Source organism: Limanda limanda, chromosome 3, assembly GCF_963576545.1.
Source record: "Limanda limanda chromosome 3, fLimLim1.1, whole genome shotgun sequence".
NCBI lineage: Eukaryota > Metazoa > Chordata > Actinopteri > Pleuronectiformes > Pleuronectidae > Limanda > Limanda limanda.
Window position 1 is genome coordinate 9722662 of NC_083638.1, and position 27694 is coordinate 9750355.

A 27694-nucleotide genomic window follows, 5' to 3' on the forward strand; every position below is an offset into this window, starting at 1 on the left:
GTTTTTATTATGGCCCAAAACGTTTCCGTCTCTGCCTACAGTTTTCGTCAGTGTTGTTTCCAGCTGCAGTGGCACAGGGTTTCAGCAACAACAAAAACAAACAAGCCCTAATAAACTCATTGCAAGATACCAGCTCTACTCCAAAGGGAAGATAACAGACACTGTTGAGAGAACATATTAGATACAGTCTTGTATATTCGTTTCACCTAAAAGTTGTTGGGAGAAAAAGGAAAAGGAGAGTTAACAAGGAAAATATTTGGACTGAAATCTCGAGCCCGGATGATTTATTGCCGATGTGAGCCTTTTCCCGGACATATAGAATCGGCAATTTGCGCTAAATATGAGAACTTGTATTTTACAGGATAAACAATGCAGAAATTATGTGCACTTATGTTTACATTTATTATTTGTAAAGTTGTTTAAACTAAAATATCAAGCCTTAATGTTAGTTTCTGTATTTGCTGCGATGGTTTAAAGTAGAAGCAGCAGCAGTACTCGTTTCTCTGTGTGTCAATGATTTTCATATTGTATTTAAACATGTTAGAATTTGCACAAAGTAACTTCGAGGGACGTAAACCTGATTACATTTTGTATATTAACATTTAAGGTATTGAACTGCAGCTTTCCTGGAAAACATGTTTGTACTAAAGTCTGTGTGTGCACACTTTACCTATTTGTGTGTGAGGTGTGATATGACTGTTGTAATTTGTAAATGATTGTGTTTGTCTTTGGCTTCAGTGAGACTGTGTACATAACATGAAGTGTCTTTGATTTGATAACTGTTGTTCAGCCTCTTCTTATCACTGCTGAGTCAACAGCTTAACCAACACTTTATTGTGTTATCAAAGATAAACACACAAACACACACAATACAATGACCCACTGATTACTGTACATTTATCAGTTGTATTGCTCTTTCTGTTCACAATAATTTCATTATTCCTGCCTTCAATTGAGAAAAGCCTAACGTCAGTGTTTAGATTTCTACTACTGACTGGTACTGACAACTGTGTGTGTTTGTGTGTGTGTGTGTGTGTGAGAGAGAGAGATATGACTCTTTACTTCTGTAAAAGAGACAATGTGTAATGTAGTATGACTCATGTCTTTGTTCATTGTTGTTACCACAGTCTGTCTGTCTCCGCTCAGCCACACAAATCGGCTGTTTTGTCCTCCACAGTGAGTTTGTGGCAACGCTTGTGTCCGTTGAAGTGTGTGTTTTCTAAAATGTCGAGATGCGCGGGGGCAAACATAACATCTTCGTATATCCTCGGCAAATAAACTCTGCAGAAATATGAAATATGTGAGCTCATCCTTTATTTTATTGTACGAAGTTTACATGGTCTGTTGTTAATGAATCATGAAGTACAGGCTTTGGTGGACTGAACTGGTCTTTCTCTTCTCCGCTATGTGCGTGATCATACTTCAGAGGGATGTCATGAAGAATTTACACAATACAAATGGCCAAACTCTTACAAATGAATCCACATGCGATAGAACCTCTCAAATTTGGTACAAATGTTCAGTTGGACTTATGGATGAACTGATTTGACGATACATGATACAGATCATGATTATAGGATCTACAGGATTTGAATTCTTCTTCTCGACTACAGGGACACTACATGAGGAACTCTGTATGATATCCAGGAGACACATACTTTCTTTTGGATTTTGTGTGCCGTGTTGTTCTATCTGTGTGTGAGAGGGAGTGTGTGTGTGTGTGTGTGTGTGTGTGTGTGTGTGTGTGTGTGTGTGTGTGTGTGTGTGTGCGCGTCTGAGCTCATAAACTGTATATTTGTGATGGGAGGGACCAGTTAAGACGGTGGCCACTCACAGCTGGGGAGTATTTCAGGAATGTTGTTGAGCAACTCCCTCCTGGTCTTCACAGAGGCATCAGCAGGGAAACAACACAACACAGACTAAAACAAGTGTGTGTTTGCTTCTTGCTCTGGTTCAATGTGGGCGGGGCTCCCCTGGCTTTCAGGTTCTTTTTTTTGCACCAATCAGCATTAAGTAAAATTTAAATGAAAATCTGCAAATGATGTCACTGATTCAGACGTTAATTTTAGATCTCAGGATTAAATAGAGCTTATCTTTTTTTTGTATTAATATCTGTTACATTATAATAATAACCTGAATCTGCAGGTGGAGTGAAAAGTTACATACTTTAGTAAATGGACAACCAAGTATTACCAGTCCAGATAAATTATGTTTATTGTTATTATTATAAATAAGCCTATGTAACATAGAGAAGTGTAGTTTTATAGCATATAATTCATCACTAGTCAAGAGAGTGACAAGAGTCATCAAGAGTGTTGACATTTTAGCAACAGTTGTCTTTCATTGGCTGATGTGTCTCTGTATAAATGCAGGTATGTTTATTAGCTGCAGTGTATTGGGATTAATATTAGGCCTCACTGACATTGTGTTACAGAGTTTTTGGGGGGCTGTTTCATGATTGTATTCATTCAAAATCAAATCAAATGTTCAACAAAGGTGCGGTTGTGTTTGTTTTTTAAGCCTCAGCAGACAGAAGAGGAGTCGAGGAAGAACGAGCAGGAAACGGTGGGTGGATCTTGGCAGAAGTTTCCAGGAAAAACAGAATATTAGGGAGCAGCAGGTGCAGAGTGGTGAAAACACTCCGAGAATCTGAAGGACTTGAAAAGTACTTCAGCACAAACATGGTCCCATTCAAGTGCACATAGTTACAGACGTTTATAAAGAACGTGTTTAAAAGTGACTTGGTCGTTAAACCTGAGAACTCAACAGTTAAATTTAAACAGAAATCACATGACACTGAGGCTCCTGCTCAGATATAAACAGGTTTAGACTGACATCTAGTGGATTAAGCTCAAACCTCCTCTACTGGACAAAAAAATACTTAGTTATTCCATTGTGTTTAATATTTAGAAAGGAAAACAAGCGAAAGAATATGTTTCTTTAACTGGGTAGATGATTTTTGTAATATTCAATGTCATCTAATACAAATACCTTTTCACCAAAGATTCACACGGCGACTAAATATCACTTTAATTTTGCAACAATAATGATAATAATAGAATATTTTCACATGAAAATGTATTTTAACGTGATATTTAAAAGCTGAGCTGTTGAATCTGAATTTCTAAACCTCTTTGTTTCCAGTCAAACACAGAACACATTTCATTATTTTAGAGTTGTTTGAAATGATTAACACAACCATCAGTTGTCAATTGTAATGAGCTTTCTTTGAAAATAAAAGTTATGAACTCAATACAGAAACCCTTTGGAGTCAAGCTTCATTTTTGCAGACTTTCCATTTTTAACGTAGTTAACCTTAAAGCATGTTTTTATGAAAATTCAACGATCATATCATTGACTCTCATGTTTCTTTAATCCAATTTACTTTATTTCCTTTATACATTCATACAGACAGTAAAAATCGAAATAAATACAAATGAAAACTTGCAAATATAAATAAAAAATAAATAAATCAAGGAAACTTACAACATGTTAAGGATTCTAGTAAAACACAGATTATAGATGAACATGTAACTGAAGTGTAAACATCACATCACAAACATACAGTTTTTATTGAAGCTGTATGATCGTTTGTTGTTTTGTTTTTCAAACGCCTGACTGAAGAAACAATGAAATGTAGAAACAAAGAATCAAACATATGAGTACATGAATAGACAACGATTTATTCATAAATAAGAGAAAATAAATCTATACATAAATGAGAGATTTTGAAAATTACATATTGTTGTGATGTTGTTTTTTTTGCCTTATTGGATAAACCATAAAATGTAGAAACAAAGAATCAAACATATGACAACATAAATAAACAATATGATGATAAATAAGAGAAAAATAAATATATAAAATAAATAAACAAGAGATTATGAAAATTACATTTCATTGAGTTTGGGGGTGGGGGTTGATTTCTCTGAATTGCACCTGTTGACGTCACCACTCGGGATGATTGCACCTGTTTCGGGGGCGTGGCTACAGATGAGTCGACTCACAGATAGAAACTGATCAGACGAAGTGAGGAGACCAGACGATGAAGACTCGGGTCTAGATTCAGGTTCAACTCCGGAACCTTCACGTTTTTAAATCCTCCTCCGCCTCTCCTGGACTCGTGTGTGTGTCTGTGTGAGTCGTTCGTCCTCCTCGCTGCTTGTGTTGCTTCCCGTCGTCATGTGGAGTTTACCCGGCGCCGCCATCCTCTTCATCCTCCTGCTGTCGCTGCTTGAAGGTACATTTCATTTCCTCTCGTCTTCACATCGTGGAGTTCTGAAGAACAAACGAGAATTCAGAGATTTTTCCCCTCAAAATTCTGATTGGAACGAATCAAACTGCAGGTATCGGTCACATGACAGGTTTTGTCTATCTGACAAAGATACTATCTTGTGTTACACTGTCCTACATTTAACTAAGTACACACTGTTACACAACTTCAAAAAAATGTTGTGTTACATTCACAATATTGTATAGACAATGTTACATTCACACTGTTTCATTCACAATTTTTTATAGACAATGTCACATATATAATGTTACATTGTCATTGTTAGAATGACACTGTTAAATCACAAGCATCTGTACAAAAGAGGCAAAGTAGTAGTTCATTTTTTTTATTTTAAGAACTTTAACGAAAGCAATAAGAGGTTGATATAACTTAAACTATATTCAGCTCTTACTCAGAAGAGTCCCTGACCTCCACAAAGGGACGGTGGTGACTCAACTGGTTTCACTCCAGCTTGTGAATGTATGTTTGCTGGTTTCACAGTAAGCCACTTCCTGTGCCACTGCCGGTGTCACCTGTTTTTCTGGTTCTGCCACAAATGACTCCTTGTGTTGAGAACCGTCAGATGCATTCTTTCCTTCTGATGACACTCCACTGCCCACGCTTTTTGGCCAAACGTGCCATAGGCTAACGTTTCTCTAAATTAACTAATTTTGGCACAAGTTGGATTTATTACCCCCAACACACACTCTCACACACACACACACACACAAGAGTGCTGCAGGCCATGTGACCATCTGCTTGTTGCCCCTCCCTCCACAGTGTCTGTCTGTATTCAGGTGATTGTCGCCCAGCAGGAGCGCACCACAGCTCTCTTTGCCTCAGTGATCCTCCGCTGCGACTACAGCACCTCTGCAAACCTCCAAGATGTCCTGGTCACCTGGAGGTTCAAGTCCTTCTGCAAGGACCCGGTACTGGAGTACTACTCCACAGGTGAGGAATGACCCACACACCCCAAGAGTGTAATGCAGAGAGAGGGGATATTTAATAGTAATGAATATAACTTGTTGGATGCATGTTGCCGCTTCAGGCAAACGCTTGTGTAGTCACTATTAACAAAAAAGAATCTTCAGGTCATCTGGGGGGTGAATTCTGTCTTTTGACCTCCTGAACTCTGTAAATGCTGTAGTCGCCCTTATCCAGCAGCACATTATCCTCTGTGAATCCTTCCTGCACACGTTGTACATTATGTAAGTAGTGGTTGAGCAGGCAAAGTTTATCGCGCAGTTGTGACAAATATATGCATTTGACATTTTTACATATTTTTGGGTTTTTGCAATTTTACTGTCTCTTTTTGTTTAGTTTGGCTCTTATATAATCACACCGGTTTTCTTAGCTCAGTCTTAAGCTGCTTCCAGACATGCACTGAACTGTGGAGAGCCTCAGGACATACTGCCTCTGGACTGTCGGCTGAGCAGCAAACTTTGTTATTTATTGTTGTTTTTTTTGTCTGTGGTTTGCAGCGTACCAGTCTGCGCTACAGTTGGGACAGGACCCAGCCAATGACTGTCCGGATCGCCAACGAACAGTGCGCACTGTGATCCAGAAGAAAGGAGGCAACGAGCCCATCCTGGGATCCGAATACCGCGAACGCAGGATCAGTATGCAAAACAGTGAGTTCATGCAAACACAAGATGAAACCATGTCTAGTTTTAAGAACTAATGTTCTTTGAATTATTTGCTTCAACTCTTATTTGGCTTGTACATATTTCCTTCTACAACTGAAATACTTTATAGATCAGCCAATTGAGTAATGGTCGAGTGAATAATCCATAGATTTACTGTTATTAATAATAATAATAATAACTTTTGAGGGAGAAGGACATATTTAAGCAGATCAGGTCATATGCCTTTTTAAATAGATGATTTTGATTGTTAATGAAAATAACTGTTAGCCGCAGCTCTCTGTCATAAAGTTGATCAGTGAAGCAAATTAGACAAACAGGCCACAGGACAAACATGACCAAAGTCTGTATAGGCGCAGTTTTTGGATAGAACATGTGAACATGTGTTTGTGTGTGTAGAGGCCGACCTGGTGCTGAATGAGGTGATGTGGTGGGACAACGGGGTTTACTACTGCAGCGTGGATGCCTCTGGAGACACCTCAGGAGACTCGGACAAAGAAATCAAACTCATCGTCTACCGTAAGAAACAAAGAGAAACAAACGTGTGCAGAGACATGCTCTCACTCACAACTTCACAACGTTTGACTTGGAGATTTAAAAAACTGAACTATGTATCTTTGATATCACAATATAGAGTAGAATGGAGTGCATTCCTCCACCAAAGCTTATCCGGCCACATCACAGCAGTGTTTTCCATTAATAATCTGAACTGTGGTGACCCAGAATATTTAATTAGTCCTGCCACGGTTACATAATTAGGCAAAACAAACTTTTTACACTTCACATAATAACATGAGGGATTTCTAACTTGTTGATTTTACTCCATTCCTGCAGTTGTTAACATCCACGCAGACAGACCTCATAGTTTCTGCTGCAGTTTTGCACTCAATGCATTTCTCTCTCATACAAGTGTTTGTTTTGTGGTGATCCGTACTTTAGTTTTTGTGTATTTCTGCCCGCTCTCAGACATACAAACAAAAAGTAAAACATAATGTCCTTGACGGACATTATAAAACCTATTAAACATACGTTTCTTTGGCCACACCCTGCTGATCATCCTTCTTCCCTCCTCTCTCTCAGACTGGTTGGTTGTGTTATTCATCGTCATCGGAGCGTTGCTTCTGATCCTCCTCTTCTGTATCTGCTGCTGCCAGTGCTGCCCTCAGAAGTGCTGCTGCTACGTGCGCTGTCCATGCTGCCCACAGCAATGCTGCTGTCCTGAAAAAGGTCGGTTTAAGGATGCTCTCGAAACCAAATGGGCTGCAAAGAGCTTCACATGCACAGGAGAAACAATAAAATATATATATATGATTTGTGATTTTGGCCACGTCTTGCATTGAAGACGTTCATTTGTTCAACTTCGTCACGATACAATCCGATACGAGTTGTTGGTGGCTGTCAACATTAGTCCTGTCTGTTCAAGCTGGGAAAAGATTGTTATCTAATGTGATATAAATATAAGTGGATAAAGCCAAAAGTGAAATCGCATTTTCAAAGTTCTGCCGAGGCTAAAAGAAGATTTCACCGATCTCACGTAACCAAATTAAAAAGTTTGTTCCAAAGTTTTAAGAGTTGTTGGAACAGTTTTAACCCCTTTGTGTTAATGTTTGAACGTCTCAAAGACAGATGCAACTAGCATTACCACAGGCTACGCAAACGGCCGCTGTACGACTAACACTAAGTTTAGGAAATGTCTAAAAGTTTATTGTAAATCTGTTGGTGTCGTCATCTTTCAGCGGTGATGCAGCATCGCATGATGAAGCAGGCTCAGAGGGACTGGATGGGAGGACAGCCGCAATATGGACCAATGAGCCACGCCTCCTCCCAGATGAACCCGATGCTCTACGCAGGTACGCACACATGACCCAGCATGACACTGAACACAGTTCTCTTACTTGTTTGGAAGAGGAGGGTGGAGTGAGTGGAATTTGGCTGCAATTTGCACTTTCACCACTAGATGTCACTATATTCTACACACTGGACCTTTAGCACCTCCAGACTGCAGATGGGTTTATCTCTGTAAATGTAATCATCTGACTTTGTTTTCTCCTCCAGGTTCTAACTCAGGGAAGGTAATGCACATGCAGCCAATGCCCCTCCCTCCCCCTCAGTCTTCAGCATACAGCATGCCCCCACCCAGTGTCCCTGGCCACCACAGCCCTGCCAACACCAATCAGATGCTTAATTACCTGGAGAGCCAGGTGAGGGGGATGGACATGACCAGTCCTCTCTTACAGGTATGTAGCTGCTCGTTAAATCAGTATCTGTATCTATTTATAAGCCAATAATAAACTGTTTCTGTTTGTATTACTGTAGAGGAAGTATTTGAGGTGATGTGGTTTAGAAAGATAACTCAGGCAGGTGGTTGCAAAGAGGAGACGTGGTGTAGGCTTAGAGATTGTTTTACTCAGTCAGAACTAGTTTGTACGACTTGTTTTTTAACCATGTTGGCGATCGAAGGAGTCTGAGTGGTGCCAACATCACAGCTGAGTTGTTTTTTTTTCAAATACCCCAAAAAGTTAAAGCAAAATATTGATGCAGGGTTTCCCATAAGAAATGGATTTTCACAGAGGCAGGAAGCTAGTTAGTCAGTAGATGATGGTATGGGTTTTCCACTTCCTGTATGAAATATTAGATTTTATCTTTTTTCAAACATTTTCAAAAGTGTGTTTTTACTTATATGGAGATGTTCCGATACAAATTTCCCTTCTCGATAAGAGAAACGTGTACAGTTTAAAAACTTGGTATTGGATGAGTACTTGGATTTGCTGATGCTAGACCCAGCATTTTCAGCAGCATTTCCGTGTCCTGTATCAGAACATCTCTAAACTTGTATGAAGTTAGTAAAGGATGGTCTTTGGTTCAGATGAGGTTTCACGCCTCCACTAGACTGTAAACAAATGAACAAAAATATCTGGAGAAAACTATATAGTTCTGATTGTATTATTCCCATTGATACTGTATGGTAGAGTGCAGTGTTTCTTGTGCTATATCTGCAAACAAATGTTTTTTTTCTTCTCTGTGTGTTTATTTCTCATTTCTTTTGGTGTCCGCTTCCCATCAGTCCCAGCCACCTCCACCCCAACACATGCAATACATGCCACCTCCTCCCCAGCACACTCCCATGACTGTCCCGTTTTCCCCCGGCCCTCCCAGCATGATCTCTGCCCTCGATGAAGGCCCACCACAGCGTCGCGTCATCACACTTCCACCAATAAGGGAGCAGCACCCAGGCAGAATGCCACCCGCCGCACCCAAGACTCGCCCCCCGAGCTCGAGCGAGAGCAGCCGCAGTGGCTTCGGCCGCCACGATGACCGAGGAGTAGCAGGTAGGCGTTACCCCTCACCCACCAGATCTAGAGTCATGCCCCGGAGCTACAGCCAGGACACCCTGGACGGACCGAGTTACAACGGGTCACGAGGAGGCATGGACCCTCCCCGCTCCCGTTCCAGGGATGACCTGTACGACACCAGGTCCAGGACAAACCCCTCGCCACCTGCATCCCGGCAATCAAGACGAGGGTCCTGGAGCTCGGATGATGAGGCCAGCAGCAGGAGAGGAGGAGGAGCAGGAGGGAGAAGAGGAGGTGGAGGCTGGGTTGACAAACCACCCAGCTACTCCGAGTACGAGCCTGGACAGAAACCGGGGACACGGAGGAATGAACGCTACTCTGTAAGAAAATCGCTGCTTTAGTTGAGTTATAAGGCACGCTTACGCACTTACATCAAGACAAACGCACACGCAATCAAACACACACACAAAAGTCTGAGTTACACTGATTTTCAAGTAACGTGATTTTAAAGTTAGTGTGTCTCTCTCAGGCCAAGAGTTATCGCAGTGGCACCAGCATCGTCATCTGAACCCTCCAGCTGTGAAACAACCTTTGACCTCTGTTTCAGAGAACACGCACGGCTCTGTAGAACTGGGAGCTTGTCGTCAGGACACCAATTTTTATGTATTGAAATGAATCATCAACCAAGAGATGTCACGCACGAGGGAAACTGGCAGAGATGTGATACTGAGAAAGTGTGAAGATGGTAAAACCAATGATTGGTATCAACGAGAAATCCTTTTTGGTAGCCTACAGTTGTTTTTGCCAAGTAAAATACCAAGTCTTTACTGGGGCTACTGAACAGATTTGTGGGATATTATCTCCCCCTGCTGGTTAATCAGTGAAATTCAATATTCTGAAGTCTTTTATGTAGCTTTAGAATGAATGTTTCTCCTTTTGAAACTGGTATTAATTGCAGAAGGAATTACTCTCAGGGCCAGTAAACAAACAACACTTGTTACAATAGAGCTATTTATACACAAATCAATATGAATACATTCCTGTGAATGCTGAAGTTAGTTTTTATCATTTTTGTAAATATTTTTTTTTCATATCTCTTATTGACTTTAGTGCAATTGTTTTAATAATGTTTGAAGGAAAATGTAGAAGTGGCATCTGTTCAGTGGTTTGTACATAAGAAGAATGAAGAAGACGTTTACTGTTAACACTGCATGTAAATAAGTATTTGTCATGGTAATGTACTGAAGTCAACAATCTTACAGGTCAAAAATGTTTTTTTTCTTTTTTTAAAGACATTTTAAAGTTTTCAAAACTTAACTGCCCACCCACACACACCTCTCCCATGTGTTTGAAGGCATGTTTCAGAAGGACACATTTAAGTTTTGCCCCTTCCACTGTAATTTTTAAGGTTTTAGATTTTAATCTTTTGTTTTTACACTGCACAGTGTAAAAACAGTTTGTGTTTATTGATGAAGATGAAAATAAACGTTTTACCTTTTGGGTATAACAAAACTGAATATTGTTCATTATACTGTCAAATCTAATTGTGCTCTGCTAAAAGTTGTGTTATTTTAACCCAGGGCCTAATGGTAAACAAATATCCAGAAATACCTGTATTTCTCCATTTATATTACAGGTTTTGAGATAGATTTAAAATTAGGCAGTTATCAACATTTTGTCAAGCAGGAATATATACAAAACAGTGTGCTACAATGAATCATATTAATTAAAATGATAACTGATAAACATTCATATTTAAAAAGTACTTTGATCGATAAAAAACTATAATTCATGCAATCAAAAAAAACAATGATAGTTAATATCAAAAAACTTACTAAATATTGTCAATACAACATTTTTTACTCTTCATAAAAGTAGAAAGTAATGAGTAATGTATTCAACTATACAAATATAAATAAACGTTATCTAATTTGCAAAGGCTCATTGCCAGAGAGTCGTTAAGACACAAAGTCATTATTACCGACTTAAAATGAGAGAAGCTACCTTGCAGGAAGCAGGTGGTTTGACTACAAATCAGAAGAAGAAGAAGACGACTGGAAACATTAGATAAGAAGTAATCTAATGTTTACTTAGATAAGTTCTTATCTAATGTTTCCAGTCGTCTTCAAGTAGAACTTGAAGACCTTGAAGACGACTGGAAACATTAGATAAGAACTTACTGGAGTAGAACTTGTACCACAGAGGTATTTCAAAAAAGCTGAAAGAGAAAGGTTACATGAGGATGACATTTCCACGACAAATCATGAATTATTGATTAAATCAAAAACACCAATAGTTTATACAACCTTAACATAATAGACAGAAGTAATCAATGTGATGATTAGCTTGTTGATACATATTTTATAAAATCACTAGTAATTTATTTTTAAAAAAATGGAAATAAAATCAAGATGGAAAAAGAAAATGCGATAATCGCTTATATAATCTGAACAAAATTGATGGAAGTTATCAATGTGATGATTAGATTATTAATTAATATACTTGATGATTGCATTATAAATACAAAATAGGTTATTGAATGGATTAAAAAAATATTAAAATCAAATGAAGCATGAATGAGATGCATTTCTTTATGAAATGCGTGATTCAAATAGTATGTTATTGTATTATTATAATTATTCAAATTAGTTTGTATTGATTTGATGAATGTGATGAATAAAGTATTAAAGTTGGTGACAGCCCTCACTGACTCTGGTTCAAACTGCGACTGTGCGGCTGTCGCTTGCTGATGACGTGTCTCGCAGAGGCGGTGCGGGTCTGCCACGTCGGTCTCCGTGCAGCACTAGTCCTGTTGCTCCTCCAGCCCGGGGCTCAACTTTTAAACCCGTTCTAGTCCCGTTCCAGTCCCTCTAACCCGGGTCAGCACCGGCCCGCAGCACCGCCGGGGCCCGAAGCGGCTGGTGGCCGGGGACAGACGAGCTGTGAGGCGGGGACATGGACTGACTGATGCCTCCTCGTCCAGCTCGCTCCTCCGTGTGTTCCCCATGTTGTGTGAGTATACACGGCTAGACGCGACGGTCAAACCCCACAAAACACACACACACACACACAAACACACTCACACGGGCACACAAACACACACATGCACATACGCACACACCCGCCTCTGTGGTTCCAAGTGTCCCCAGTGAAGAGACATGATAACTCTGCCATATGTCAAGAGCTCCACTGCATGTCTTAGCAAGCCTGGGAGACACACACAGACACACACAAGAAAAACTCTGCACACACACACACACTTGAAGGAAAACAGTTTCCTTAAAGAAGAACTCACTCTGCACACACACACACACACACACACGCACACACACACACACACACACCTACCTCAGGTAAAAGTGTTTCCTTATCTAAAAGCAATGCACAGTCAAATCACACACAAACACACGCACACAAAAACCTCTGCACACGCATTCCACGCAGCTTCACTTTCGTTTGTGTTTTTTTTTTGAAAAAATTAGAAAATTTCAAAACCCCTTCCTGCTGCCCCTCCACAGTTCCTGTTTCCACTGTAGAGTTGTGTGTATGTGTCTCTCTCTCTCTCTCTCTCTCTCTCTCTCTCTCTCTCTCTCTCTCTCTCTCTCTCTCTCTCTCTCTCTCTCTCTCTCTCTCTATCTCTATCTCTATCTCTGTTGTGTGTGTGTTTAATATTGCTTCCAGTGTGCTATTCCCAAACCCACTGGTGTGTTATCATATCCATCATGTTTGATTAGCCCAGTGAGTCCAGCGGAGACGTGGAGGTGGGATGTGCTCTGCCTGGTGTTTCACTGGTGGATGAAGTGAGGACAGAACTGAGTTATTAAAAACCCACTGAGGACTGAAGATTAATATTGTACAGAATGTAATGTGCGGTGTAGAATATAGAGTTCAGTTCCACCTGTGCAGCTTCGGAGGCTCAGATGGATTCTGGACTTTCTTTCTTACTGAGCTGCAACTATTTACAGTGGTTTTCATTCCAGTTTAATTTCTCATCTTTCATCCAGCAGCCGTCTTTTTGATATTTCTAACTCATATTAAGAATAAATCAGCCAGTGATACTTTTAATTTTATTAGACAATCCAAATGTATTCAGCTTTGTACAATTCAATTCTTATTTGAGATGCTATGAATATGAATTAATAGTGTAGTTTAAATTAGATTATACTGATGGATTTTTTTGATCAATGTACAAGGTTATTTCCACAGCAAAACATAACATATATTATAAATAATAACAATATAAATAAACAGTAAAACATGAGAATTCTCTGATCAGTCACAGACAGTTTTATATATAGTTCAACCAACTCATCTCTAAAATAACAGACATTGCGATAACAGTATCCTATGCTTAATAATTCAACAGATTCAATTATCGTTTGAATCTATCACTTTGCTAGTTCTCCATAAACCAGGGATTAAACATAGCAATAAGGACGCTTAAAGCTAACTCATATACATAAAACACATATACATATCTATGTCTCTGTTGTGCAAAGAGCAGCAGTAGCAGCAGCAGCAGCAGCAGTAGCAGCAGCAGCAGCAGTCCAAAGGGGAATGTGCATTATTGCCACAGGTTGTAAAGTTAATATCCTTTCACTTGCAACAGTCTTAAAATGATTTATTTATGAATCCATTGTCAGTTGATGATAAGCAACACGGTTGTATCTGGGGGGAGGGGAAGACCCAAATCTGATTACAGCTTTTTGCAGTTTTTTCAGTTTTTTTATCTGTCCATCCATTATCCATGCTGCACATCCTGTAAGGGTTGCATTGAAACCCTTGACAGGTCTTTTTATATCATTTTTGATTCAGTATCTATAGCTTTTGAAACGTTGGTTGGACCAAAATAAGACATTTGACAATGTGATCGTAAGAGCTCAGAAGTTTGTGATTTCAAAGAGTTAACATCTCCTCACTAAATCTCTAAATAATGAAACTGATGAGTTCCACATGACAGTAATTATAAGATGCATACTGACTATTTTAAAGCGTTAACGTGAGTCATTTAACAGTGAAAAGAAGCTTGAAAGTGAATTAGAGGTGCTGACAGATAATGAAAAAAGCAACTCATTGTCTTTGAAATCAATTATTTATGTCCCATCCACATCTGTTACATTAGCTGTATAATGGCAGTGAGTGTGTCATCGCTTTCTGAGAGTGACGCAGCTAATTGGCCTTTGTTACAGCAGATGATGACATGTCAGAGCAGGAGAGGCCCGGCTGTAATCAATAACAACATAATTGATGGCTGCACTCCATTTAGTTTTGTCAGTGGCTATTGTTCTTGCTGGCTGACAGACAAAGCTAAACTGGAGAGGAGCTGTTTTAAATGTTTATTAGTTACACGTATGCGTTTCCTGCCGTGGCATGTGAAACCGCTGCGACGTGTGGGCCATAAAACACTGTGTTATTAGCCTTTACAAATCATACAGGTATTCACACCGTGTTCTGAGTCAGGGAGTTGAGAAGAAGCTGAGGTATTTCCCTGAGAATGCAGGTTGTCAGTTTCAGTACTAAAGGAGACACAAGCTCATATGCACGTCTCTCACTTTCCTCAAACTGTCCGTTGCTGCAGCTCCTCTTTCAGCCTCTGTGTGAAACTCTCACTTTACTTTGGACTTTTTAGCTAAGCAGAACTTTGACATGTAAAACCTATATAACCCTAAAGGAAGATAATACGAGCATCCTTTCTTTTCATCCCAACCTCTCTAGGAAATGTAGTGAGCCGACGCACACTCCTCGTCAGTTATTACACACAGCCACACTTCACATTTGTCTTTGTCTCTGCGGACACCTCCAGGTTATTGTTTCCCAATGTTAGCTTAAGCAGGCAGACCGCATATGAACAGGTCTGACACTCCGGGTAGATGTGTGTCGGGGACGGCTCTGTTTGCCTAGTGAAGATGTGGTTTGACTGTAGCCGGCAGTGTTGCCACCAAGAAGCCTTTGGGTTTTCTTTGGTTTCGGTTTCGAGGGGGTGTTGGTTCAGCTGGATGATCATTAGAGGCTCTTGTCTGTGGCTGTGTGGCGTTATACAGAAAGGTAATATTTTCTCACATTCCTATTGGCGACGTAATATAAACACTAGAAACTCCTGTCGGTCGTATGAAGGCAGTTCAACAGTGCGATGATCCCCCTCCATCAATATGATCATCAGATTTGGGTTCATCTCGCTGCCCTAAATTTACCTTAAATGTATAATATGTAGCTTCGAACCATAGGGGGCACTCAATCAAAATAACAAGAGAAGACTGATCCTCTTGCTTCCCCAGAAATGAATTGTCCCGATACCTTGAATAACCTCAGAGATTTCTCTGGTTAACATTGTCGGAAACAATGTAGCTCAGCAAATTATGTAACATATGTATGTGTAGGCCATATAACTTATTAGAAAAAACAGCTCTGCTTTAAAATGATTGTATAAAAGATCCAATGAACCTACTGTTAAAAATTACAAAAAACATTCAGAGGTTCAGGACGTAGGTCGGCGGTTCGATTCCAGTCGGCCTGTCTGCACTTGAGCAAGACATTGATCCTCAAATTGCCCCTGAACGATGTGTTGACAGTGTGTGAGTGAGGTGTAATAGAGAAAGTGCTGCACACAGATGCACTGTATGAATGTGTTTATAGTAAAAGTTCAGGTGGTCATCAAGACAAAAACCCTATATTGAATACAGACCTTTTCCATTCAGGGGGAAAAGAGCTGAGGCAATTGCACACAGGTAATACTGTAAATCCACAGAGACTGTTTGTACAGCTTGGGGCTGTCGTCTATCAAATAATCTGAACACGAGGCGGTTCATCATTTGTGGCTCAGTACACCTGCTATGTCAGTTCCTGGGTGGTGGGGGAAAACCCTGACAGTTTCTGAGGGCAGACATGTGGAACTGACATGGTTCATTTCTCGATAGCATGTCGGGTCTTTAACCTCAAGTAGGTTTGATAAAGAAAAGACGGAAGCGCTTCTCTCAACATGAATGCATGAATGTGGCAGCACTTGTATGTTTCAAAGTGCAACAGGTTTTTCATGCTGACAACAAAATATAATTAAACTGCAAACTTATCTGAAGTGTTTTTTAGCTAATCTTAAATCAAAGTCAGCTAATCTTAATTCAAAGTACTGGTGTAGTCATATTGAGCTTATGTGTCCAAATGGCCCCAAAGTCGAGGCTGCACTTCGTCAAGATGAATGATTCTTGAGACATTGAGGGAAACTTGAGGGAATTATAAGAAAGATGTCCCACTTATTCAACATCCTTGACTGTACTGCCTCTTTGTTGTTGTCCCTTAGTTGCAAACAACCTAGTAAAAGTCAACATTTCCTCCACAGTGGCCTGTCTGTACATGGTGGCTGTTTGAGGGGAAGGGGAGGAGTCCCAGCGGCTGTTGGTTGGTGGGTGGCGTTCGCGGTTGCCACGGTAACTGGCGACCATGCCAGGAGGTCGCAGGGGCCCCAGCAGACAGCAGCTGAGTCGCTCTGCTCTGCCGTCCCTGCAGACTCTCGTTGGAGGCAACCTGGGCAATGGTACAGGCAACAGGAACAGGTATGAACACGCTCACCTGTAACAACAACTTCACTTCAACTGATTTATGTCTTTATGTATTTTTCCAAATGTTCATGTTAATGCAGTAAACCAGGATTGTTTCATTTCATTTGAACAATACACATTTACTCCACATAGGACAGCATAGCGATACGTTTCTGAGCAAATGAAGTCATAGTCAGAATCATTTAATCTGGAGATTATTTTCTCGATGAATCAGCACATGCAGGACATGTCAGAACAATGCAGGTTCCTAAAATCCAAAGCAAAACCATCCCAGTGCTTCTCTGACCAACGACAGTCGAAAGATTTTCCTGTGAAACAAAGAAAATCATTAAATTCTTACAGTGAATTAACTGGAACGTATGGAATTTATAATTAATCATTTAAAAGTGAGGTCGAGTACCATTTGTTTATCAAAACAGTTTCAGATTTAGTTCCTGTCGATGAATTGCACATATCCTCTTCAAACTTTTTTTTTTGAGGGATTAGTGCTGAGCCTTGTAGTTTCTCTGTGCTTCTTCCCTGAGCTGACCTTTGATTGTGTAAATGTTTAACACACAACTTGCCGTAGGCTTGATGTGACACAAATGTTTGTATCCCTCACACATCTTTTTTGACTGTTTAGTATTTTGATGTTTTCCTGTGTCTTTCTTTAGGAACAATAACTCGGTGGGTCTGTCGGCCCCGCCCCTCTCGGCTCTCATCGCTCCAGAGCCGGTCCGCCACTCCCGGATCCCCGAGCTGCCGTTGGACAGCGGCCTGCTGTTTGAGCTCCTGCTCTTTCTGTATCTGCTGGTGGCCTTGTTTGTCCAGTACATCAACATCTACAGGACAGTGTGGTGGTACCCATACAGCCACCCCGCTGCCTCGACCTCACTTGTAAGGACTCGCACACACACACACACACACTTAACACACACTTTAGCAGACACACACCATCAGCCTTGTTGTCTGTGGCAACTCAAAATCATCTTTAAAAATGAAAAACTCACCCTTGAATTCCAAAATAAACGTTAAACTTAAGAACAGTAGAAATGAAATTCTTTGTGCGACAGGAAACTTTATGAGGTAGGTTTTTTTTGTGTGAAAATGTTAAACATTTGTTCAGCCACTGGATCCACTGATTAGTCCCTATACATTTTATAACATAACGGAAGTTTAAGGTACTTACTTTATATTGTCCTCAAATAAGAAACCTTTTTATGGATGATCTTTAAATTGACAGCTGGTATTTAATACTCCTGCAGCCCATTTTTATGTGTATCCACAGCTTCGAAACTTTATTGCCTCGTGTCCTTCCCCATCTTATTTTAGCCGCAATATTTAAATGTAAACCAGAGGCATGACGGGCCGTAAATATCACCTCAATGCTACAAATTTCAAATGAGTTTCGAAAAATGGTTTGTATAATATCCTGCATCAAAATGATCTACAGTTATACTTTGGCCTAACACTCTCAAGTAAGATTACATTAGATTGTCTCTCCATAAAAGGATCAACTCTCAACATTATGATGTCTGGCATTTTTATTCCTCCGCATTGGCCACAACCAGCGGCAGCAGGCATTATGTCTTCAGGTTGTTCATCCATTTATATGAACACGGAATCTCAAGAGCACGAGAGAATCCTTTTAGATTTGGCACAAATGTTCATGAAGACTCACAGATGAACTGATTAGATTTGGTCGATCGAAGGTCAAGGACACAAAACATGTTTTCTGTTTAGGGAATCTATACAAGTTTTTCACCAGTTGTTCCTTGGAATCAAAGATGTATTGATTCGATTCCAGAGGAAAAGGGAGAAATAAATGTAAACTGACACTGCACTAGTTGTTGGAGGCATACAATCACAGGGTGTTAATTTTAGTTAACCTTAATAATTGAGAGCAGATAAAGTGGACTCGTAACTCAATTTCTTCATAAAACTATGTCACTACTCATTTAGTTTTATCGTATTTCTTTTGTTTTCTCCTGTTACCTGCTGCTTTTTGATAATATTTATATTTTTATTCATAGCTGCTTGTCTCATTGTCTGGCTGAAGTGTTCTTGTTCTCGAAGAACAGAAAAAAATATATATTTACCTAAAATTTTGTGTCATGTGTATTTGCTGAAAACTGATATGAGCTTTTTCCTTCTTTCTGTGCTGCTGCTGTAGAACTTTCATCTGATGGACTATCACCTGGCGACCTTCATCACAGTCATGTTGGCCAGGAGGCTTGTTTGGACGATAGTTTCTGAGGTAACCACAGACTTGTATATACAATCAGCTCAAACATGTTAGTACAAACACGCAGCCCCTGTGGGGTCCCTCTGATAACTGTGACTCATTCTGTCATGTGGTCCAGGTGTCTCAGAGCAGCGGCGGGTCGCTGCTGCGCTATGTGGTTCTTATCGCAGCTCGGCTCTGCCTGCTGACCATGTGCGGCTGGGTGCTCTGCTGGACGCTGGTCAACCTCTGCAAGAACCACTCAGTGCTCAACCTCCTCTTCCTGGGATACCCGTGAGTAAAACAGAAATCATCTTTTCAATAAATCCCCTTTATACTATATTCTTAAACTGAGAAATTATTCATGTAGTGTTTCTGGTTGGTTTACTTTTTGTAAATGTGTGTCTGAATAGACATGTAGACCCATCCTTCATGTGTCTGATCGTTTAGTTTAGTCGTATTTAAAACTAAAACTCGCTGCTCTGTTCTTCGGCCAGATTCGGTGTGTACGTCCCGCTCTGCTGTTTCCATCAGGAGGGAGGGAAAAGCCAAACGGTTCCGACCGACTGCGATTACCCAGCCGATCACCAGACGACCGAATTAGCAGAGGCCCCGTTCTTTCGACCACGTGACTTCCTCTTCCTGTTGCGAGAGAACCTCCGAGAGCAGTTTTCCAGCTCCCCCCACATGCCCACTCATACCTGCCCACCAACGCAGCCGCAGACAGCCGAGTTGATTCGAACCGAGGTGGAGGAGCTGAAGAGCGACTTCAACCGGCGAATCAAGGAGGTGCTCTTCAACTCGCTGTTCAGCGCCTACTATGTCGCCTTCCTGCCTCTCTGCTTCGTCAAGGTTGGTATCTGTCACTCAAGCTTTTACAAATCTTCCTTCAGTCCCTGGAAATTATTGATGAGTTCATCTCTGCTTCTTCATCTCCACAGAGCACCCAGTACTATGACATGCGTTGGTCATGTGAGCACCTGATCATGGTGTGGATCAATGCGTTTGTGATGCTGATGAGTCAGCTGCTGCCCCCCAGCTACTGCGACCTGCTTCACCGGTCGGCAGCCCACCTGGGCCGTTGGCAGAAACTGGAGCACGGCTCGTACAGCAACGCACCTCAGCATGTGTGAGTGGCCCTTTTGTGCCAACTTCTTTTTATAACACTTGCTGGGGTTTAAAAATGACTCTTGTAAGGTTTGTGTGTAACGGTGTTGTTGATATGTTTTGCAGGTGGTCAGAAAGCACTATTTGGCCTCAGGGGGTGTTGGTACGACACAGTCGATCTCTGTATAAGGCAATTGGAGCCTATAATGTTGCTCTGCCCTCTGATGTTTCCCATGCAAGGTTTTATGTGAGTATCTGCACTTTGTATCCTCGGCTGCTTTCACACATGCACTGCACTCCGGACAGTTGACTGATATTTTCCGTAGGGGCTGAATGTGATAACACAAATGTCCCAGTCAGGTGCCCCTGACCTTTTTGGATGTGTTCCTGCCAGCCCCCTTGTAAAATGTGTTGAAAATGCTTGAGTGAGCCCAAATGAGAATACAACAGGAAATGTGTGGAAAATTCACAATAAGTGAGTAGGTGCCTTGATGACGTTTCTAACACAAAACGGACGCTAAAGTGAAAAAGACCAAAAGATAACAAAAATCTTCACAAACATAGATAAGGGCCGACGCCAGTGTAGACGTGCTGTTAAGAAAAAACTGCTTTCTACAGTGGAATTTAAACGTCATGTTGTGCCTCCTTCACGCTGTGCCACCCCCACCTGAATGTTCTGTACATTTACTCATAGTGAACATGTCTGACCGGCACAATCTCCTGCTGCGTTCTACATGTGAAAGTTAAACTAGATTTAATCTGTTCATCTATGACCTCCTGTCTGCTTTGTATATCTTTTGCTGATCTTCTTTTCCTGTCGTTGGTTTTTCAGTTTCTGTTTCACAAGCCATTGCGGATCCTCAACCTGCTGATCTGGATCGAGTCGACTGTGGTTTTGTATCAGTTATACTCTCTGCTGCGCTCTGAGCGCTGGAACCACACGTTGTCTCTGGGCCTTATTCTCTTCTGCAACTACTATGTCCTTTTTAAACTGCTCCGAGACCGCATCGTGCTGGGCAAAGCCTACTCCTTCCCTCTGTCCTCCAACGCTTTGGGGCTCAAATCCCCGTAAAGGCTCCGCAGAATGAGACCTCACCTCCGTTCTCTGGATTTGGAGGAGAAAGACTGGAGGAGGTCTGGTACAGCGGAAGACTGGAGGGTTGTTATAGCACTCACGCTTGGAGGTTAAGGGACAGACTGTGAACTCATAATTGTGTTTTGATACGGTTCTATTTTTAATGCAATGTTTATATATACCTATTTAAAAGAATATTTTTATTTTGTATACTATTTCGAGTTACGCCGGGCATTACCACACTGACAACATTAGCATGTGGTGTTAGGTGACAGGGAAGTCGGGGAATGCCAGGAGGTGACTTTCACCAAAGATATTTTAAGTGCAGGTGGCCAATGAAAGAGACAACATGGTCTCTGACAGTCAGTCGAACCAGATGAGTGATTCAGAGCAGTGGAAGGAGTCGTGCCTGAGAACCTGAATCCTGATTGGCCTAAATTCTCCTCCGACTTTGAGGCTCCTACATCTTAAATCTGGAACCAGTTGCCGTCTATGGAAGCAGGATGATCTGATCATTTCAGCACTGCTGCAGAAATCAATGCTGATCCTTTAGGCAATGCTTTTTAAGGAATATTTTGGCAATGTGGAAAATAAGCTTCTTTGCGATCAGGCGAGGAATGAGAAGATTAATGCGACTCATGTCTGTCCAGGAAATATGAAGCTGGTTCTAGCTAAGCATGAAGAGAGAAGGGAGAGACAGCTCTGCTCTGTCCAGTGGTTCTAACCTCTTCCTTCGGGCAGCTCATAACATTGAATATCTCCTTTGTTTAACTTCAACAAAAGCAAATGTATAATAACAATGTTCAGTTGTGTTGTAGGATGTTATCTGCTGGGGACATGAGCTAAGCTCGCCCTGTCCTTCAGACATGAGCTATTGATTTTCTCACGGGATTTCCTGCCAGAAAGAGAATAAGTGAATTTTCCAACTTTGTCGGACTAATCTACGAGCAGGGCCTCGGTGTGGAAGTCAGATAAAACATTGACTGACTTCAGATCAGTCAGTATGTAAATCACACCTAAGGTAAACTCGTCCTCATTCAACTTTTTTTTGGGGGGCCTTTTTATCAGTATCTGCTAGTTTCACCTCATTGGCTGTGTGGGGGGGCAGGAGCAGCACCAAGCTTTGCAAACCTTCACTCTGCCTCTCCACACCTTGACATGCTGAAGTCTTTTTTTTTTTGCTACGGTCTAGCATCTGACACATTTGTGCTCTTAAAAGCCATCCAGACAATCTGTTTTCTTGAATTTTGGTGCCTGAGTTATTCAACGTTAGTGTGGGTGAGGATCATGTGACATCAGGTTCATCCCTTTGCCAACTGGATGCAGTTAACAGAATGATTGTGGTTAATAAATGTTTCTGTTGGTTCAGTCTTTTTCCCCACAGCGAATATGTCGACAGCAGTGGATGTTTAACGGTGATGTTTCTGGAGGAGGATGAATTTAAAATCATAGTTTGTGGATGATTGGAGGGAAGGGACTATGTAGTTCACCTCATTACCAGTTCATGTATTCTCGGTTACCGCAGCGGTGTTACAAACAGGTTGCCTTGCATTTTTTTGCCTCTCTCTGAGGTCGCACTCTCCTCCACTCCTTCACCTGCTCTAATCTCCAGGCAGTATTGTTAGTCCCAGGGCCCATTAGCTTCCCATTATTCAGAAAGAAATCAATACAAATTGACCTGAGGCCTTTTCGTCAGCGTGCAAAGTCCGAGTGGGAAATCTGAGAATCAATATTTTACTGTTGCAGCTGTGGATTTCACATTGGCTGCTTCGGCTGAGTTTCAGGTTGAGTGTCAATGAGGTGGAGGAAGCTACTTTGGAGATTAACCAGCGTGTCCGTCTGGATCACAGAAAAAGAAGTGTGAAGAATTTAGGATTGAACCCAAATGTCATGCACGTGCCTGTTCTGCTTCGTCTGCAACTCGGTCCCTTCACCGGCCTGTTGGTGCTTCTACTCGGTTTTGTGTAATTTTCCACTTGAATGTTCCCGATTTTGCAGCTAAATGGTGCGGTTCACTTTCTTTGTCATTGGTGAGCACTGTCATCGAAATATCAGTTTTGTATGGGTATAGTTTTATGTTATCCTAAACTTGCCCTTATCCCATTACAGATATTAGACATTTTGAGGTTTGTTTAAAATTATGCTTCTTTTTCACATCTTACTTGAATGTTTTTTGCCCAAATAACACAAACTGTCTGCTAAGTTTGGTGAATCCCATTAGATCACAGCTGAAGTGAGCTTTCAAAAGATAATTAATTCACCACCACCGGACCCACGGTGGCGAGAATTGTACTCGATGGTCCTCTGGCCTTCAGGATGTTAGGAGATAAATGTAAAATTGTCGCCGACGGTTTCGATCTGTGTTCCCTTTGCTATAAAAAATGTTCAAACTGAGTTACAGAGTTTGTCTTGTCAGTGCCATGTTCCAGGGTTCATACTCTGGGTTGAAAGTGCTGGAGAAGTCACAGGAGCTGGTCCTCATAGTTCGGCATTTTTACAGTGTTCTGTTTCCACCAAGCATTTCTGAAAACATTGGAAATAAAAATACAAATGGTGTTTAAACCAATAATGTGTTCCTGTGCATGAAATGTCTTGTGTGAGCAGGACGGAAAGAAATGTGTGACACAGTTGTATATTTCAAAAAGTATATATTTCATTTAATTTGCAACACCCTTCAGTTTGAGGGACAAAATGATGCAGTGTCACAAGTGTGAGGAGGAAGTAAAAAGTGCTTATTCAGGCCCAGGCTTAGTCTGCATAACGGACACCTGCAGTGTTTTACCTTTGCCACCAGGGGGAGCTAAGCATTAACGTATAACATTTAACAAAATGTGCTCTGCAGCCTTGGTGTGAGTCATCTGCAGTCGTTGAACATCCAAAACTTTCTTCAATGGTTAACTTTGCTGACAGAGAAAACTGTAGATAAGTAGTGTGTCCACTGAGAGGTGATACATGATAGTTTGGAGAGTTGGCACCTTTGGTAGCTGACACAAAAAAATCATACTCAGTAGAAAAAGGTTTGAACAGTGCAATCTTTAGTATTAGCTCAAGAAAGATGATATGATGAAAAGTCCAACTGCCGCGCTGCTTAGGTTTTATTCCAAAAACATCTTTCTACATCAGTCCATGTTCCAGAACTGCGGAGCTGTTGTCCAGATAAATGTTCCAGGGTACAGAAACAACATGCCACAGTTCTGCACAACCACCTGAACCTAAATGTTTTTCCACTTAACAAAAGTATAACTAACACTATCATGTTTTAGGACTCTAAGCAGAAATTAAATGAACACTTAGTGTTAGTGTTGTCACTGGGTCTGTCTTTACGATGTTGGCTTCTGAGAATTTGAGCAACAAAAGAAATTTAGATTTTCATGTTAATGTTATGTCAGTGCTACAAGTAGTGGGGTGAAAAGTCTGGATTCTTGTGGCCCCCATATTCCAGAAAAGGTCATGAGGAATGTAGTGGGCCTGTTGTAATGAAGCTATACCTGCGTCCACTTCCTTAGCCCTCCCGGCAGTCCACAAAGTTCCCTTTAATCCAGTAGCAAATCTGAGCATATTTGAGAGGCGTGATTCTCACCGCTACATTGAATTCATGAGATGCCCCTTGTCGCTCCACCCATTGATGACCGGAAAACACACCTATCACCTTCCGCTCCCAACGCCGACGCCTCCCATCCCACATCCGGGCGTAGACCCCTGAGCCGCTGGCCCCCGGTTGAGCATCGCAGTGCTGGTACAGCAGGTCGGAGGTCTCCTCGCCAGCCCGACAGAACCGATACACCAGCTGGCCTGGACGGTCGTTGTCGAATCCTGCGAAGTGGACGCGCTTGCCCGGCAGCCTCTGAGCGGGCGGGCTGACTCCCAACTTCATGTGGCGGCGTTTGTGGGGTTTCTTGAGTTCAAGCAGAGCATAGTCGTAGTCCATCCCGATGTCGTTGGCGTTCCCTTTAATCCATCCTTTGGGGACATGGGTGCGCTTGGCTCTGATCCACTGGAACTTCATCTTCTCGTTGGTTGGTGGGTTGTAAGGAGCGCTGCCACCCTCGACCCGGTTGGTGAAGTTGGAGGGAAGGGAAAGGGAAGAAGACTGTGCGTCTCGTTGCTTGGGTTTTAAAAATCCAACCCGGAGTTTCTGGGCTCCTTTCACATAGTTCTTACCATCGTGAACACAATGAGCAGCTGTGAGAACATGACGGTCCCCCACCAGTGTCCCAGAACACCCAGTGGACAGCTTGACTGCCACTGAGAATGGATATTTTAGCAGGAAGTTCTGTCCAGCGATGCTAAAACGTCCATCATGGCCGAAGATCTGACGCTTTCTCCTGACGTGTGACTGCTCGGCCTTCCTTGACAACTTGGAGGAATAGGCTGTGCTGCTGGTTGAGTTGGGTTGGTAGCCATAAATCCCAATGGCGGTCTCAGTCAGATGACCATTCGAGTGAAGTGTCTCGTAGGCCAGAAGTCGTCGCAGGTCCCAGTAGCTCGGCTGGGCGGCCCGCTTGTGGCACTCTGGGTCACAGGGGGAGCTGACCTCCAGACGGGCCGGGGACAGGAAGTGAGGGGCAGGCCGAGGCTCCGAGGTCTGTGGGAGGACCACGGGGACACGCTGGAGGATCCACTGGGGGCGGGAGGAGAAAATGGGGGGAAGGAAGAGTAGAAATAGGAAGGAGGAAAACCTGTGGATGGGAGAGGATAGATCAGGTGAACTACTGTACAAAAAACATGAAGCGCATCAAACCCAACATTTCCACGGATCCCAAGGGGTCAAGTTCAGACCGGACGTTGGGGCCCCTCAGCATGAAAAACATCCTCATTCCTAAACGCAGCATCATGGGTTTATAATCCCAAGCGATGGGAGATGAGGGAAAACTATTTCAGCTGGAAGTTTTTTTTATATTTATTATCAGCACTGGAATTTGGAAGTCGGAACTCCCACTATTTTTAATGCTGAAAATACGTCAGACAGGGCAAAGATCAGATCTTATGATGGAAAATTCCTTGAGTGTCTGTGGGGATTTGACCTTAACCCTAGAGTGGCTGAATAACCAAAGTTTTGTATATTTGGCACAGTTGAGAAAAAGACAAGTTTATTATTAACACCTTTCAACAACAAGGCAGGTCAAAGTGCTTTAAGAGGCATCATGACATATTGTAGTCATGACACCGTCCTATATCTGTTCCACTCACTGGGACAATGAAAAAGTGTCCTGGAGATGTGAAGTCTCCTGTAACTAGGCAAGACCCATTATAAAGGCCAGATTCAGAATATCTTTTAAAGGAGAAAAACTAATATAGTAGCTAGTCAACCAACGAGTTTTTTTATTTGCTGCTCCACTGATTAAATGTTAAGTGTGCAAGTAAAATTCCCTTTCAGTGTTTTTAACTTTTACGCACAGACACACATGGACATAGAGGTGGACTCACCGTGGGAGCCCAGACTGGGAGCGCATGGTTCCTCTTCTGCAGGTGAGCTGGTGGCTGAACACTGAGGGGTAAACCCCCTCCTCCAACCAGACGTGTCAGGGGCAGCGGAGGGAATCGAACTGGTGAACCAGTCCTGCTGCAAAAACCCACACAGAGAGCAGTTGTCTTCTCGGCTGTTCTCTCTCAGGAACTGAAGGCTTTACTTAATCCGGCATGGAGTGGAGTCGTCCAAGAGAAGCAGCCGGCTCGACAGCAGCGGAGGAGCTGGACCATTGTGCGCTGCAGGAGGAGGAGGAGGAAGGTGGTGAGGATGATGAAGAGGAGGAGGAGGAGGAGGGCTCCTGCCTGTCTGAGTTCACTCCTTCATCTGCAGAAGACTGGAGGCAGCGGGAGGGTTTCCAAACCCCATCACGGTCACATGACATCCCATCACTTACTCCGTCACCTCCCCATCTGTGAGGGACACAAAATGACATAAGTGGGGGGAAAATGATAATTAAATCAATTTTTGAAATGAATAAGGCAATTTACGTATTTATTTATGTAACTCTTTCTTTATTCTTATAGAACTTATCCAAACAAGGGTCACAAAACCCATGGCAAAAATTGTATGAACTAAAATAAAAGTTATTCAATTCAGTTCTAATCCTAACATAATAAGGTCCAGACCTTAAGATTTATGGAGAAAACCAACAGTTCCCACTTATATTTATTATGCATTTCTACATTTATTTATTTATTAATCTTGTCCCACATACCCATTCACATTCAGATATAATACAGATTTGTTTCATGTATTTAAACTTCATATAGGGTTGTAACACTCTTTGCTTCAGCATGTAGAACAGTAGGAGCCACGTCAGGGAAGTTTTTCTGGTGTTTTTTCTATTTCTCTTGTGATCATTCACCTTTACATCTAATCTTTGAAGTGAAGCCAGGTTTCAACGTAACTTGGGCTTTCAAAATAATTGTCCTGTTACTTATAATAAGGGAAGTAATGTAGGAATTCAAAGTACAACTTAAATATATTCTATTAATTCTATTATCTATTATTTATAAGTCTCACAAAGGGAAAACAAACCCTGCACATTATATTTATATATAAAATTGAGATTTCACA

The 27694-nt window shown here is 41.7% G+C and overlaps 3 protein-coding genes across 3 annotated transcripts; 2 read left to right on the forward strand and 1 right to left on the reverse strand.

The window, feature by feature from the left end:
- Positions 1–4182: 4182 nt before the first annotated feature.
- Positions 4183–9806, forward strand: LOC132999066 (immunoglobulin-like domain-containing receptor 1). The gene is made up of 9 exons (XM_061068847.1): positions 4183–4240; positions 5054–5224; positions 5755–5904; positions 6316–6435; positions 6997–7143; positions 7653–7766; positions 7972–8153; positions 8987–9589; positions 9739–9806. The coding sequence occupies exons 1-9, from the start codon at positions 4183–4185 to the stop codon at positions 9775–9777; spliced, it is 1584 nt and encodes a 527-aa protein (XP_060924830.1). The 3' UTR covers positions 9778–9806.
- Positions 9807–11987: 2181 nt separating this feature from the next.
- tmem39a (transmembrane protein 39A) lies at positions 11988–23541 on the forward strand. Its single transcript, XM_061067760.1, has 9 exons — positions 11988–12221; positions 16543–16756; positions 17416–17638; positions 18915–18998; positions 19105–19259; positions 19463–19817; positions 19907–20094; positions 20199–20319; positions 20905–23541. Exons 2-9 carry the CDS (start codon positions 16644–16646, stop codon positions 21142–21144), a joined length of 1479 nt encoding a protein of 492 aa, XP_060923743.1. The 5' UTR covers positions 11988–12221; positions 16543–16643; the 3' UTR covers positions 21145–23541.
- Positions 23542–23804: 263 nt separating this feature from the next.
- Positions 23805–26923, reverse strand: LOC132998632 (serine protease 23-like). Its single transcript, XM_061068360.1, has 2 exons — positions 26575–26923; positions 23805–25826 (listed from the first exon to the last, which is right to left on the reverse strand). The coding sequence occupies exons 1-2, from the start codon at positions 26598–26600 to the stop codon at positions 24650–24652; spliced, it is 1203 nt and encodes a 400-aa protein (XP_060924343.1). The 5' UTR covers positions 26601–26923; the 3' UTR covers positions 23805–24649.
- Between the last annotated feature and the right edge of the window lie 771 nt (positions 26924–27694).